General features: G+C 58.9%; 1 protein-coding gene across 7 annotated transcripts in view; it reads right to left on the reverse strand.

Moving 5' to 3' along the window:
- SSH3 (slingshot protein phosphatase 3) overlaps nt 1-11,738 on the reverse strand; it is a 67,484-nt gene extending 55,746 nt beyond the window's left edge. For 4 of the 7 annotated variants that reach the window (XR_010322383.1, XR_010322384.1, XR_010322385.1 and 1 more), the window contains exons 1-14: nt 11,578-11,738; nt 11,028-11,068; nt 10,153-10,384; nt 9,076-9,194; nt 8,926-8,997; nt 8,572-8,637; nt 8,260-8,448; nt 8,086-8,179; nt 7,772-7,900; nt 7,632-7,678; nt 6,896-7,042; nt 6,557-6,757; nt 6,186-6,459; nt 779-3,527 (exon numbers count right to left, since the gene is read on the reverse strand). Coding sequence is in view for 3 of the 7 variants with exons in the window: in XM_010599008.3 (XP_010597310.2) it covers nt 4,803-5,108; nt 6,186-6,459; nt 6,557-6,757; nt 6,896-7,042; nt 7,632-7,678; nt 7,772-7,900; nt 8,086-8,179; nt 8,260-8,448; nt 8,572-8,637; nt 8,926-8,997; nt 9,076-9,194; nt 10,153-10,384; nt 11,028-11,068; nt 11,578-11,643 (1,983 nt within the window). In the remaining 4 variants the exon portion in view is untranslated. Of the gene's footprint in view, nt 1-778; nt 3,528-3,553; nt 5,109-6,185; nt 6,460-6,556; nt 6,758-6,895; nt 7,043-7,631; nt 7,679-7,771; nt 7,901-8,085; nt 8,180-8,259; nt 8,449-8,571; nt 8,638-8,925; nt 8,998-9,075; nt 9,195-10,152; nt 10,385-11,027; nt 11,069-11,577 lie in introns of those variants that run through there. The other 3 variants (XM_003419551.4, XM_010599008.3, XM_064287704.1) reach the window with 3 other exon arrangements.
- Between the last annotated feature and the right edge of the window lie 1,127 nt (nt 11,739-12,865).

The following is a 12,865-nucleotide window of genomic DNA, read 5'->3' on the forward strand; positions in this document are numbered from 1 at the left end:
AAAACCCGAGGTAATAGTAGCATTGCCTCCCATTTTGCAAACGAGGAAACTGAGGTTCAAGAGATGCAGTAACTATGCCCAACGTCACAAATCTGGCTTTCGCTGACTCTAGATCCTCAGCTGAGATTCTTGGTCCAACATTCCCAGTCCCCTTTTTTCTTGCAGGGCCGTCGAGTCGACTCCAACTCATAGCGACCCTAGCCGTATGTAAAACACAGCGCTGGAAGGGACTTTGAGGATCACCCACTTACCGAGAAGGAAACCTGGGCTCCTAGCGATGAAAGGACACGTCCCCCAGGTCACACAGAGCTAGGGCTGCTCTGCAGCGGAGTCGCCACGTGCGCTACAATTCCAGACAAGCCCTCATTTTACATGGGGGCCCCTGAAGCCCAGAGGGGCTGGGACCTGCCCAGGCCCCGAATCCGTTCGAGACCGGAGGGAACCCCGGCCACGCTCGTGGGCCTGCCCGCCGCGGCCTCCACGTTCACCTGCAGCGCGAACCACCCCGCAGGCGGCCCCGGGAGTACCTGTCGGCGGCGCAGGCCCTCGGCTGGGGGCGACCAGGCGCTGGCGCTGAGCCGGACACCGGCCCCGCCACCTCGGGCCTCCGGGCCGCTCTGCCTCAGAACGCTGAGGCCCCCAGAGGGCGCGGACGCCGGGACGCCAAGGAGAACCGGGGAGCGCTGGGCCCGGGAGGCAGGCCGGCCTGGCCTCGTGCCCTCGAGCCCCCTATTTCGCCCCCCAACCGTCTGCAGACCCCGCCGTAGCTCCAGCGCACCTCAAGCCGAGCAGCTCCGGCGCGCCCCGGAGTCTAACTGCCCCGACTCCGGGGGCGAGGTTCCCATGGAAACGGGAGGAAGCCTTCTGCGCCTGCGTCGACGCGCTGGGTACGCCGGGAAGTGTGGTTTCCGAGCTGTTACCGGAGGCCGGAGGCACCGACGCAAGATGGCGCCCGAGCGTCGCGGTCGGATCCGACCTGCCGGCCTCCCCGCCCCGGGCTTTTGCGGGCGCTGCTGCCGCCGAAGGACAGGCCGCGGAGGCCTGGAAGGTAGTTTCTCTCTGCAGCCGCGGCTCTGAGACGCCTGGAATGCGAGGTGAAGGGCCCTTGGGAAACTCGTCCTAACGAGGGGCTGCCCTCGTGCGGCGCGAGGGGCGGCCGCGGCGAGTTCGGCGGAGGGAAATTTAGAACGGCGGGAGCTGCCCCGGGATGGACCGACTGCCCGACGGACGGGAGCTCCTCGTCGCAGCTGGCGTTCAAGTAGGGCCTGGGCGACCTCTCCCGTCCCGCAGAGCTGTCGCGTCGCGTGGGGGTTGATTTCGAAGCCCTGTCACCCTGACACTCCCTCCGGGAACTTGGGGTCTGTTCCCGATCCGGGGCCCGCCATGGGGGGCTGAGCTGTAGTGTCAGCGAGCTGACTTCCCCGGAACCAGCGTCTCCACTTTCAGAGCTAGGCCCCTGGACTGAGAACCTAGAAACCTAGGATCTAGTTCAGACCCTGTTAGAGACTCAGTTACTTCTCATTTCTAACAGGGAGGTGAGTATGACGTCTGCCCTCTCTCCTTCTGGGAGTCTTACCGGGTTCTTATGAGATGTCATTGACGGGGAGGCCCAGCAGTCCTTTAAAGACATAAACACACATTCCATTCGCTGTCAGTTTGGGGCAACTTCTTTGGAAGGAAATGAAGCAATGCCTTTCAAAATAAAAAATGATTCAGCAATTCTAGAAACATGCCCTACGGCTTTAGTGGTCATGTGTGCCTAAGAAAGTATATACAAGGGTTATTTCATGATCCATTATTTGAAATGGGGGAGAAAAATCCAACTTGTCAACAACCTAAATGTTTATTGACGAATGACCACTTAAATAAATGACAGAACCTCCATAAAACGGAATATGTGCTGTTATTTTTTAAATGAGGCAGACATTTATGTACTGATGTGGAACGCTTCAGGTTATGAAGAAATTTTCAAAGCATACAACAGTATGTTCATATACTCTCATTTATATTTAAAAAAAAAAAAGATTACACACACAACTATTTGATTACATAAGTATGGAGTGTTTTGAAACAAACAAAAAAAAGCCCAAACCTGTTGCCCTCAAGTCGATTCTGACTCATAGCGACCCCATAGGATGGAGTAGAACTGCCCCATAAGGTTCCCAAGGAACCACTGATGGATTTGAACTGCTGACCTTTTGGTTCCCAGTCGCCGCTCTTAACCACTGCGCCACCAGTGCCCCAGAGCGTCTTTGGAGGGACTGAAAAGAAGCTGGTAATAGTTGCTGCCTGTGAGGGGTGGAAGTGAAGGAGTGGAGAATGGGAAGGGAAGCTTACTTTGCATTTTATACTCTTTTTTTTTTTTTGTCCCTTTAGCAGTTTGTGAGCTTTGTATACATGTAGAGTTCTTAGTCATTTGCTTGCCCTTTTTTATTACTTGTTTTCTATTATGGTGAAAACACATACCAAAACATCCTCCAGCCCAGCAGTGTCCACATGTACAAGTCAGTGACATTGATTACATTTTTCGTGTTGTTTGCCTGCATTTTTGGTGCGAGTAGTTTCCCCTGGAGTGCTCGTTTCCCAGGGTACTGAATTCTTCTCCAAGTCCTCTGTGGATTCTCCTTGGCAGATTGGACCCTGCCTTCTGAGCTATACAGTCTGCAGGAGGGCAGGACCTGGCCTTGGCTTCTCTCTTGACACCCCCACCTCCAGCAGTCCCAGCCCCAGCCGAGGACTCCTAAAATGGCAGGCTGAGCAAGAGTCCCAGCTGGCTGTAGGGTAGCAAGCAGTCCCCAGTGTTTATCCAGCAGGGTGGGCCGGCCAAGTGGATAAAAAATCAGAACTAGCTTCTCTGGGCCCACCTAGTGACTCTAGGCATGCTGCCCATAAGCCCCTTGACTTCTAGTTGATTCCAACTTGTAGGACCCTATAGGGCAGCGTAGAACTGCCTCATAGAGTTTCCAAGGCTGTAATCTTTACAGAAGCAGACTGCCACATCTTTCTCTTGTGGTTAGCAGCTGAGTACTAAACCACTGCGCCACCAGAGCTCCTATGCTGCCCACAGACAGGTGCAAATGATTCCTGTTCTAGGGAGCACGCAGAGGCTGAATTCTAGCAGGCGTTGGTGACACAAACGTACTGCCATTGAGTTGACGCTGGGCACTTTAACCACTGCTCCACCAGGGCTCCTTGTAGGTGACATGCATTGTTAAAAAATATCAAAGTTGGAGGGGCAGTAGGGATTTCCTGGTCTAATCCCTTTGTTTTACAGAAAGAGACTCAAGGTGAATTACTGGTAAAGCCAGGACTAGAAGCCAAGTCTTCTGTCCCCCAGGACTTCAGGGTTAATGCTGGAGGCACACCAGGGTCGATGAGAGAATCATTCTTAAAACTGTGTATGTGGCCTCGACCAGTGAGGAGGTTTGATGCCAGCTTGTACCTCTGAGTCGGCTTGGAGCAGTACAGCCCCCTCTCCCTCCATACACACAACCCGTGTAGTGTGTCATAGGGCAGAGGGTATGATCCTGGAAAGAGGGGACAGAAGTGACAAAGAGGGAGCCACTTAACTCTCCAACACTAAAATTCAGCAGAAGGACCCCCCCCAGGGAGAAGGGGTGGGGCTCACAGAGGGGCCTTCTTCCCTGGCAGCAGTGGGCTGGCTTAGAAGGTCAGGCTCTCTTGCCTATAGCAGGAGGCAGGAACCAAAGAACTAGGGTCAAGTGTCCAAGTGTCTTCGTTTCTGGAACAGGCTTGGTCCTGTCCAGGCAGGCAGCAGTGGCAGTGGCAGCTTCCCCTTCCTCCTGGGTATCTCCCCTCAGCCAAACACACCTGCTACCTGGTGCCTGGGGCTGTGTGGGCAGCTCACTGTTTGCTCAGGCCCTGCCCTAGGAGATGAGGGAGATGGCGCCCAGGCTCCTCTCTTGTCTTCTCTTCTCCCTTCCATCCCCTCCCCAAGACAGCCACTCCCTAAAAACAGGTCTGTCTGAGACACCCAGGAACTCTGAGGAGTCTTTACTCTGAGGAGTCTTCCTTCGAGGGCCAGGAGAGGCCAACCTCTTCCTGTAACTGGAGAAGGACCTGACTGACAAATCATGGCTCTGTCATCAAATTGAAACAATTTAATATGAAAATGATTTTTATTTCTAAGTACAAAGGCAGATGCTATCAAGACTATGAAAAACTGGCCAGAGGCCGTGAAGAACAAAAAGAAGACTGTTTGGCCCGGTGTTCTGTGACCCTGTGCAGTGCTGTGGGCTGGGGCTTGGGCCACAGCAGAAGACTCGGCCAGTTGTGAGGTGTACAGGGAGGCCAACCTGCCAGCTCCCCAAAGGGGCCCAGCTCTTGGCACCCTAGAGCCTCCCTGGATTGGGGACTGAGGTACCATCTGCCTCTGGGGTCCCCAGGAACTAAGGGAGCAGGGGGTGGGTAGATAGGACTGGGGCGGGGAGGGAGACATGAGCCTTCCCACACAGGAAAACTTTCTTTTAATTCCTATGGCTGCAAGTGAGTGTTTAGGGCAGGGGTTGAGAGTGAAACTAGGGTGCTGTTGCCCCCAAAGGCACCTTCAGGCTCTCTACCACATCCCAATCATAGAGAAAAGTCTTGAGCCCTTGGACAGGTGGACATGGATCTGAAATTTAAGGCTATAGGTGGTGAGGCTGTGGGGACAGAGGCCTAGGGACCCTGGGGGGCGACTAAGAGAAGCATGTACGGGCTGACAGAAGTGAAGAATGTTGGTTGAGAAGCCGTGCTTCAGTTGTCTCTGTTTAGTGTCTAGGGAGTGTGGGCATGTGGGGGGCTCAGGCCTCACCCTCCTCGCTGCTGCCATCCACACTGGCCTGCCTCACTATCTTCCGGACCCTAGGGGTGGAGGGACAGCCAGCCTCCCCCTGCTCCTGCTCCTGCTCCTGCTCCTGCTTCTGGAAGGCCTGGGTCCTGCTGGCTACCAAGGCAGCGCTATGGAGGGCAACCACAGACTGGCGGGACTTCAGGGCAGGCCACGGCCCCTTCTGGGCCCTCTGACGCCCCCAGACCCCCTTGGCCCTTGAGGGCTGAGGGAAGGGCTGCGGAGGGTCTTCATCTGAAGACTCACTGGAAGAAAAAACCTAGATGGTGAGAGGACAGGGAAAAGTCATGGGGACGTCTCTCAAAGGCAGGGCCTATCCTATTTATTGTTTTGCCTGAACATGGAGCACAGAGCCTGGTAAAGGGTAGGCACATAATGTTTGTTGAATGAATGCAGAAAAACTGAGCTACTTGTGGGTCCCACGTGCTTAGAGGGAAGGCAGCACCCAGCCCTACTGGTCCTGCTCCTTACCTGCCTATCACTTTCTGCTGGCCCCCAGCTCTCCTCAGTTCCTCCTATATCTGCCTCCCTGCCCCTCTGCTCCTTCTCTTGCCCTCCCCCGCACCTTTGTACTTGGTCCAGTGAACCACATATGATATGCCTTTTGGGTACCAGGCCCTTAACTGGGCTGCGTGTGTGTCTGGCTGGGTGATGAGTGAAGACACCCTGCCTTTGGGAACATCCACACCCATCCATCCAACCTATCCTTCCACACACAGTGCTCCCTCCACCAGGAAGCCCCTTCCAATCTTCCCATCCTCCTTGAGCTCCCCACTCCTCCCTGTGGGTCAGCCACCTTGGCTGAGAGTCATGTGTGAGGCAGGTGTCCTGAGGCAGGTGTCAGCTTCTGAGGTCTTATACTTGGGCCCTGCGGCACTCAGCTTGGAGAGTTAGCTGGCTTTAGAGGGCGGGTCCTTTGGTCACACTGAAATCTGCTGCCTCTCCAGCCCTGGATGGGTTGGCCTGAGGAGCCCACTCAGAACACTGCCTCTCTTCCCTGACCCCTGACCACGCTTCTGCCCTGAGATGGTGAGGTGCCTGCCACCCCTGCCCAGGATGTGACCCTGTCTCTTTAGAGACACACAGGACATACTTGAGAGGCCTGGTGCTGCAAGGTGTGGATGGACAGGGAGGAGGAGGCAGGACCAGCCCTCAGGGGCCCCGATCTCTCAGGAGACCAGGAGGGGAGCCAGGTTGGGTCCAGATATCCCCCTGCTCAAGGACTAAAGTCGAGCCCCAGTTCTGGTCTTTCTCCATCCTCCCTGCTGTCCTCCTTTTGCCCCCACCTCCACCCCATCCACCTCAGATGGGGCTTCTTCCCCGGGCTCAGTCTCACCTCTGACAGGTCACCAGACCCTGAGGTGCTTTCCAGCTCCGAGGGAGGCTCCAGAAGACTGATGGACCTCATGACCCCGCGGAGGTTGATACGGGCCCGGGGCCCAAGCTCTTCTTTTGGGGCTGCCTGGTTCTCCTCCAGCCCTATAGCCTTTACCTCCCCACTGCCCCCAGGTTCTTGCGGAAGAGCTGGGAACAGCGTAGAGACTTCTGGGGCCAGGGGCTCCTCTGAGGAGACCCCACCCACTTTCTGCTCCCAGACCTGGCTCTGCCGGCTGTAGAGGGTGGCTCTGAGTCAGCTTGAGTGACCCAGCAGCCACCCCCCCGGGCATGTGCCCACACACCTTTTCTCCTTGTCTCCCTGTCCCGTACCTGGCAGTCAGGATGCCCTGGTAGGTTTGCAGCTGGCGCAGGAAGCCGGGGTTGGGGCGGGCGATGGGCCGGAGCTCCTGTACATGCCGTAGGGCCTGCTCCAGGCCCCAGCCGTACTGCTTCATGGCGTAGGCCATCACCGTAGCAGCTGAGCGGCTGACGCCCATCTTGCAGTGGACTAGCACCCGGGTACCCTGGGCTCTGTTGAGGCAGGACAGAGTCAGCTCAGCCCTTCCCACCCAGTGTCAGGACAGAACTGATGGCGGAGTGGGCAGGAGGAGGGTGCCGGGACCACCCAAAGCCCAGGTGGGGTGGGCAGCTGGAGCAGGTGGCCCTGACCTGGCGGCCTCAATGAAGCGGTGGGTCTCCTTCCAGTGGGGCAGCAGCTGGGCCGACTCCTCGTCCCAGACGCGTACATTGTGGTAGGTGAAGCGCTCAGGGTAGAAGTTGTCGATCTCCCGAGCCATGTTTAGGATGTGGCTGACCCTGTAGCAGAAGGGCCAGGCTGACGTGGGCAGGGCCACTAGGCCCAGTGGCCACTGGAGCTGGTGGCCACTGGGCTTTTCTGTTTGGTTCTTGGTTAAGAGTGTCAGGTGGAGGCCATGCAGGTAGAGTGGGAGGAGGTGGAGCTAGATCTCAGGTGACTGTGACCGTGAGCAAACCCTTTTGCTCAATGGGCTTGTTTCCCGCCTAGCCCACTAAGCCTTGTGTTCATCTCTGACATTCGTTAGAGAACAGTTTTTGAGCTGGATCTGTAGGCGCCGGGTGAAAGGGTCATACGGGTTTCCCAGAAGCACCAACAACAGGTCCTATCAGGGCAGGCAGCCGGGTCCCTACTGGGAGGGGAGCAGCCCCTTCTCCTGAAACAGGATCGGTAGAATGGGGCCCTTTTTGATTGGAAAAGACATCCCTGGCAATGCAGCGCCTCATTTCTGCATGGAGGAGGCTGTTTTATTTGCTCTTGGTCTCCATGCAAGAGAACAGCCCTGGGCTGAGATGGGTCCAGGCTACCTACTGGGGGGAGGCCGAGAGAAGCGGGGCACAGAAGGGCAGTCCTGAGGGGGTACTACGCTACCTGTTCCTCTGCAGCTCCTCCAGGTTGGCTGCATTCCACTCGGAGCCCTGTGGAGATGGGGAAGGAGAGGCACCGTTCCCCTCCCTCCAGCCCCTGCCCTCAGCACCACTCAGTTCCCCCCTGCCTGGCTGGCCACTCACCAGGTAGAGGTGGGGGAAGATGCGGGAGGCCCGGTCTTGCTGAGCCATGAGCAGCAGCATCTGGTTGTCAATGAAGTCGCGGTACTGCTGCAGCGGGCGGCCCAGGCGCAGCTCCAGGGCCTGGCGGATCTGCAGACAGAGCAGAACGGGGGAGGGTTCAGGTGGCTTTCAAGGATCCTGACTCCCTATCCTTCCCTGTGGGCCTCAGCACCCTGTCCCGTGGAGGCAGAGGAGCCGAGACCAGGACTGGGCCAAAGCCAGGACATCTGGGTTGGGCCCAGGCCAGGAGGAGATGGGTGGGAAGCCCCGCCCACCTCCTTGGAAGTGATACTCTCCAGGTCACTGGTGTCCAACACCTCCCACAGCTCTGCCCGGATCGCCTGCTCCATCTGCTCCTGCTCCAAAGACCTGGGGGCCGGGCCTGTCAGTTAGGACTTACTCCCGGCCAAGCACGGCCCCCACCTGCCGCCCTCCCCACCCACACTGACCGGCCAGGCTCGGTGCTGGGAGGCCGCAGAGACTCCAGGTCAGTCATGGCCATCCACTCGTTGAGGCAGCTCTGGTCAGAGCTCACTCTCTCCTGGTAGTGGGCAGCCCAGGTGAGGGCAATGCCCCCTGGCACCAGGCCGCTGCCTAGAGCTGCCTCACATGCCTGGTGCAATACTTGGAGCGTGGCCCTGGGGACAGGAGGAGGGGCTGGGCTCCACTGTCCTCCCTGCTGCCCCTCCCCAGGCACGCTGACATCTCCCAAGACAAAGCCGGCCCAAGTCTGGGCGAACCCCCTCCCAGCTCATCCTTACCACATGGTTTGGATGGAGATGGGCTTGAAGATCCGGCTCTGTCCGCCAGACGTCACACTGAAGCCCCTGCAAAGACCAGCGGCAAGGAAGTCAGAGGCCAGAGGCCCACCCACTGCCACCTCATGAGCCTGCTCTCAGAATAATGGCCACAACATTTGCCAGCTATGGGGAGTGAGCTGGCCTGCCCAGGATCACAGAGCAAATCTGAGGTAGGGTGGAGTGGGCCCCAGACTCCTGGCCTAGGGGTCTGCTGCTCCCCAGTGCCCCACCACCATTGCACTGGTCACACTTGGTTATTACACCCTCTTGGCCCCTCCTCTCCCCTTGCTCCTCCCTCCAGTTACCACCTCTTACCCGTCCCCATCCAGATACACCTGGGTGTCACTCCAGAGGGGCAAGACCAGGCCCAGGGTGCAGCTGAGGGAGCTGGCAGGGGACAGAGGAAAGCCATCATCCCCCAGCACCTCAGTGCCTTGCCCCCTCCCTTCTTCTCCCTGTTCCCACCTGCTGTCAGGGAAGTCTACCCCCAGGAGGACTGTCTCCTCCTGGCTCAGCTCTTCTCTTGTGGACACTACCAGCAGGTAGCGGAGCCGGGGCGGCCGGGCTGCCTCCAGCTGGACCGCCTGGGGGAGATGGGGAGGGAGAAGCCCAGAGTCACAGTGGTCCGGAGCACCCTGCTGTCCCCAAACCCCTGGACATACACCCAGGCGTAGAACAGACATCTAACAGCTAAACTCTCAGACCTGGCTGTACCCCCTCCATCCATTTCTGCTCTTCCCAGATACAAGATCCTCGAATCCAGTGGTTCCCAGCCTTTGGATCTCATGGCCCCACAAACATAATGTTTAAGATTTTTTCTTAAAGAGGAGGGTATATGGTAAAAAGGGACAGTGGGACTGACATAGAATCCCCATTTTTTATTTCTGCCTAGTAAAAAGGTTAAAAAACACACACGCACAAACTACCCTAACTCTTGCTATCGTCATTTCATTAAAGAAATGTTTTGTCACCAGCGAAACAGTAAGGACATAATCTCAAAACAAAGGCCAATACTTCCGTTGAGTGGGTTCAGCTTTAGGAAAGACTTGTTGCATCTTATTTCCACATTTTGCTGCAGACAGCGAGAAGTCTGCACAGGCGTTTGGGAACCACCATCCCGGATGTGGGACTCTCCCTTCCTTCTGTCCCCAACCCCCAGCACATCAGCTCCCAGTGGGGGCCTGCTGAGCCCTCCCTAAGCTCTGGTCAGTTTATGGACGACTCACACGACCAAAAAGGTCTTCTGTTGGTTGAACAGAAATTGACCTCTGTGTAATTCCCAACTCTGGACCTAGCTTGGCCCTGTGGGCTCACAAAGAACAAACCTCCCTGTCCTTCTACAGCCCCCAGACACCTGAAGCCATGAGCTCGCCCTGTTAACGCTTCTCTGGCTGAAAGAGCAGGGTCCATCGGGGTTTAAGCAACTCCTATGCTCCCCAGGGTGTGCCCGGCCTCACCCGTTGTTCCCCAAATACTCACGCGCACACACTCCCTGTGCTCCCCCGCCCCCTCATGGTGGCTCTCCTCTCTGGGGCCCCTCACCAGGCGGATGTTGTCCTGTGGCCTCAGCAGCTCCACCATGAGGTGCAGGTGCTGCCTCTGCTCCTGCTTCTGGGGACTCTGGGCCCCGTGCCCGTCATCCGTCTGGTCCCCATGGGCTTGCTCCACGCCTGGGGGCTCCTCCGAGGGCTCAGGGCTGGTCTCGGCTGCATCTCCATCATCCCCTGCGTCCTGCAGTCCCAGGACAGCCCCCCGGAGCACTGCAAAGCTCTGCCTGGAAGGGTGGTAGGAAAACCAGGATGGCCACTCCAACCTCCTAGAGCAGGGGTTCTCAAACAAGACAGAACCGCCTAGAGGTCTTGAAAAACAGACTTCTGGGCCCACACACAGAGATTCAAGAGCTCTGTAGTGGAGACCTGAGAATTCTCATGTCTAACTGGTCCCCAGCAGATGTTGCAACCACACTTTGAGAACTGACCACACTTTGAGAACTGACCACACGTTTTGAGAACTGCTGCTTTAAAAAAAAAAAAAAAAATTGCTGCTTTAGAGGCTCTCAAAGCTGCCAGCCCATCTAGTCTCACTTGTCTGGTAGGGAGGAGGTGCTGCGCCTTTTCCTTCCTTCCTAAGTCAGGAGATGCTGTAACTTGGTGAGGGACCCAGGAGTCCTCAGGCTCTGTCTTCGCATTATGCTCTTTGGCTTGTGACCATTGGCCTGAGCCACGTCCAGCTTGGTGAGTGAAGGAGCCCCAGCTGACCAGGGGGAGGGTAGAATCAAAGGCAGTCAGCCATGCCCACCAAGACTGACTTTGGCTGCAAGTCCTTCAGGGGGCCTTCTGGCCCTGACACCTGGAGTCCAAGATGGCAATGGCCAGGCCTGGGGCTGGATAGGGGTGTCTCTGTGTGTGGGAGCTTACCGTCGCTGCAGCCGGCTTCTCCGTTTGGATGCCCGGTCCTGCTGAGAAAGGAGTGCCCAAGAAAGAGTGAGAAAGGCAGGAGGGCTCTTTTCCCCTCTCTCTCTCAGTGGTACTGGGGGATGGGGGGCTCAGGGGATTCTCCCGCCCTTCCTACAGGGGCGAGGCTTCTCATCAGGGGCCATTGGCTAGAAAATGTGTCCGACGCCGCTCCTCTTCCAGCCCCAGTTCACACGGCTCCCGGAGGAGCTGGGGGCGCCCGGCCCAAGTCCAGGTCCAGGGAGGGAGACAGGGAGGGGTCCGTGGGGCTGGCCCAGATTCTGGGCCCAGAAAGAGGGCGGGCTCCGCAGGCCAGACTGGCTCAGGGCTCCGGATCCTGCCTCGGTGCCAGTTCCAGGGAGCCTCAGGAACCCCGCCCCCTCCAGCCTGAGTTTGGAGTCTCCCTCCGAGCCACCCCCAGGCTCGAGGAGAGGCTTCGCGTAGACAGGACGTGCTCCCCAGGCCCAGCTGGCAGCCAACTGCATGGGCAGGACCACAGCAACGCCAGACTCACCGTGGGCCCCACGGGCGTAGAGTGACCGCTGGCGGGAGGCGAGCGACTCACTGTGACCAGGGCCATGGGGCCAGGCGGGGGCACCTGGGTTGGCGTTGGGCACGGCCACCTCCCTCAGCCCCACGTACAGTCCGTGCCCCGCAGGACCAGGAAGGAGAGACCGGAGCCACCAGGGCCTGGTACCTCCCCGGGGGCGGCCCTTAAAGGGCCAGACGCCTGCCCAGCCGGCCCGCGGAGCCGGCACCGAGCGGCCGCGGCCCCTCCCTTCGCGTCTCTGCCGGGTCGGCCGCCGCGCCCCGCCCCACTTCACCTCCGGGGGCGGGGCCGCGGCACAGGTGCGGAGCTGGGGGCGGGGCGCAGGTGCGGGCCGGGGGCGGGGCGCAGGTGCGGGGCCGGAGGCGGGGCCGGAGTCTGGGCAGGGTCCGGGCCGGGGCGAAGGAGCGGCGCCGGCGGCTGGGAGGGACTCGCCGGAGGTCCCCGCCGCCCTGCAGTCCTTCCCTGGTTCCTTCTCTGCGCCCAGGAATTGCCCTGCCCTGGCCTCCCTAACCCGCCATTAGGTCGCCCGGGCACGGCTCCACGACTCCCCTGTTCTGCTACGGAGCATGGTGGGTCTCAGAGAGGATCAGATCCCGCGGGTCGGTGGGCCCGCCCAGAACCGATTGCTCCGCGCCGGAGGACCCTCATACCCACAGCGTCTCCTCTCTGCATTTGTCACTGGGGAACCTCGAAGCGTCAGGGGAAAACAGGCGGGGATTTAGAAACCACCCATGAAGCGCACCCTGGATTCCCGGGACCGCCCTGGAGGTCGGCAGGGCAGGGCGGAGCCGCCTTACAGAGCGGCAGGGGGTGACTCGTCCAGTCCCTCCGATGCAATATACTGGAGCCAGGCCTGAGCTGGCGGGGTGGGGGGGAGAGGGAGGGGGCCGGGGGGGTTGGGGGGCGGTTTCCAGCCGGCTGCGAGTAGAACCTGGAGGCCCAGCCGCCCTCCTCTGGTTCTGGGAAAGCAGACTAAGTGGCAGCGGGAACCTGGGCCTGGAGTAGGTGGCAGGGCTCAGAGGAGGTGACGCTGTGGAGCACTTGCTCTCTAGGGGTACGTCCCCATGGGCTCAGCTCAGGCTCCCAGCAGCCCTGGGAGGTGAGGGGTGGCCTCCTCATTCTACTGCTGAAGAAACTGGCCCAGAGAGACCAGTAGGGGTGAAGCCAGGATTCCAGCCCAGGTCTGGCCCCCCCATGCCTGCCCCTGGCTGTCCCCTCAGCACCTGCCCCCCAGCTGTCCCCGGGCTCAGGC

This window comes from Loxodonta africana, chromosome 7 (assembly GCF_030014295.1).
Source record: "Loxodonta africana isolate mLoxAfr1 chromosome 7, mLoxAfr1.hap2, whole genome shotgun sequence".
Taxonomy (NCBI): Eukaryota; Metazoa; Chordata; class Mammalia; order Proboscidea; family Elephantidae; genus Loxodonta; species Loxodonta africana.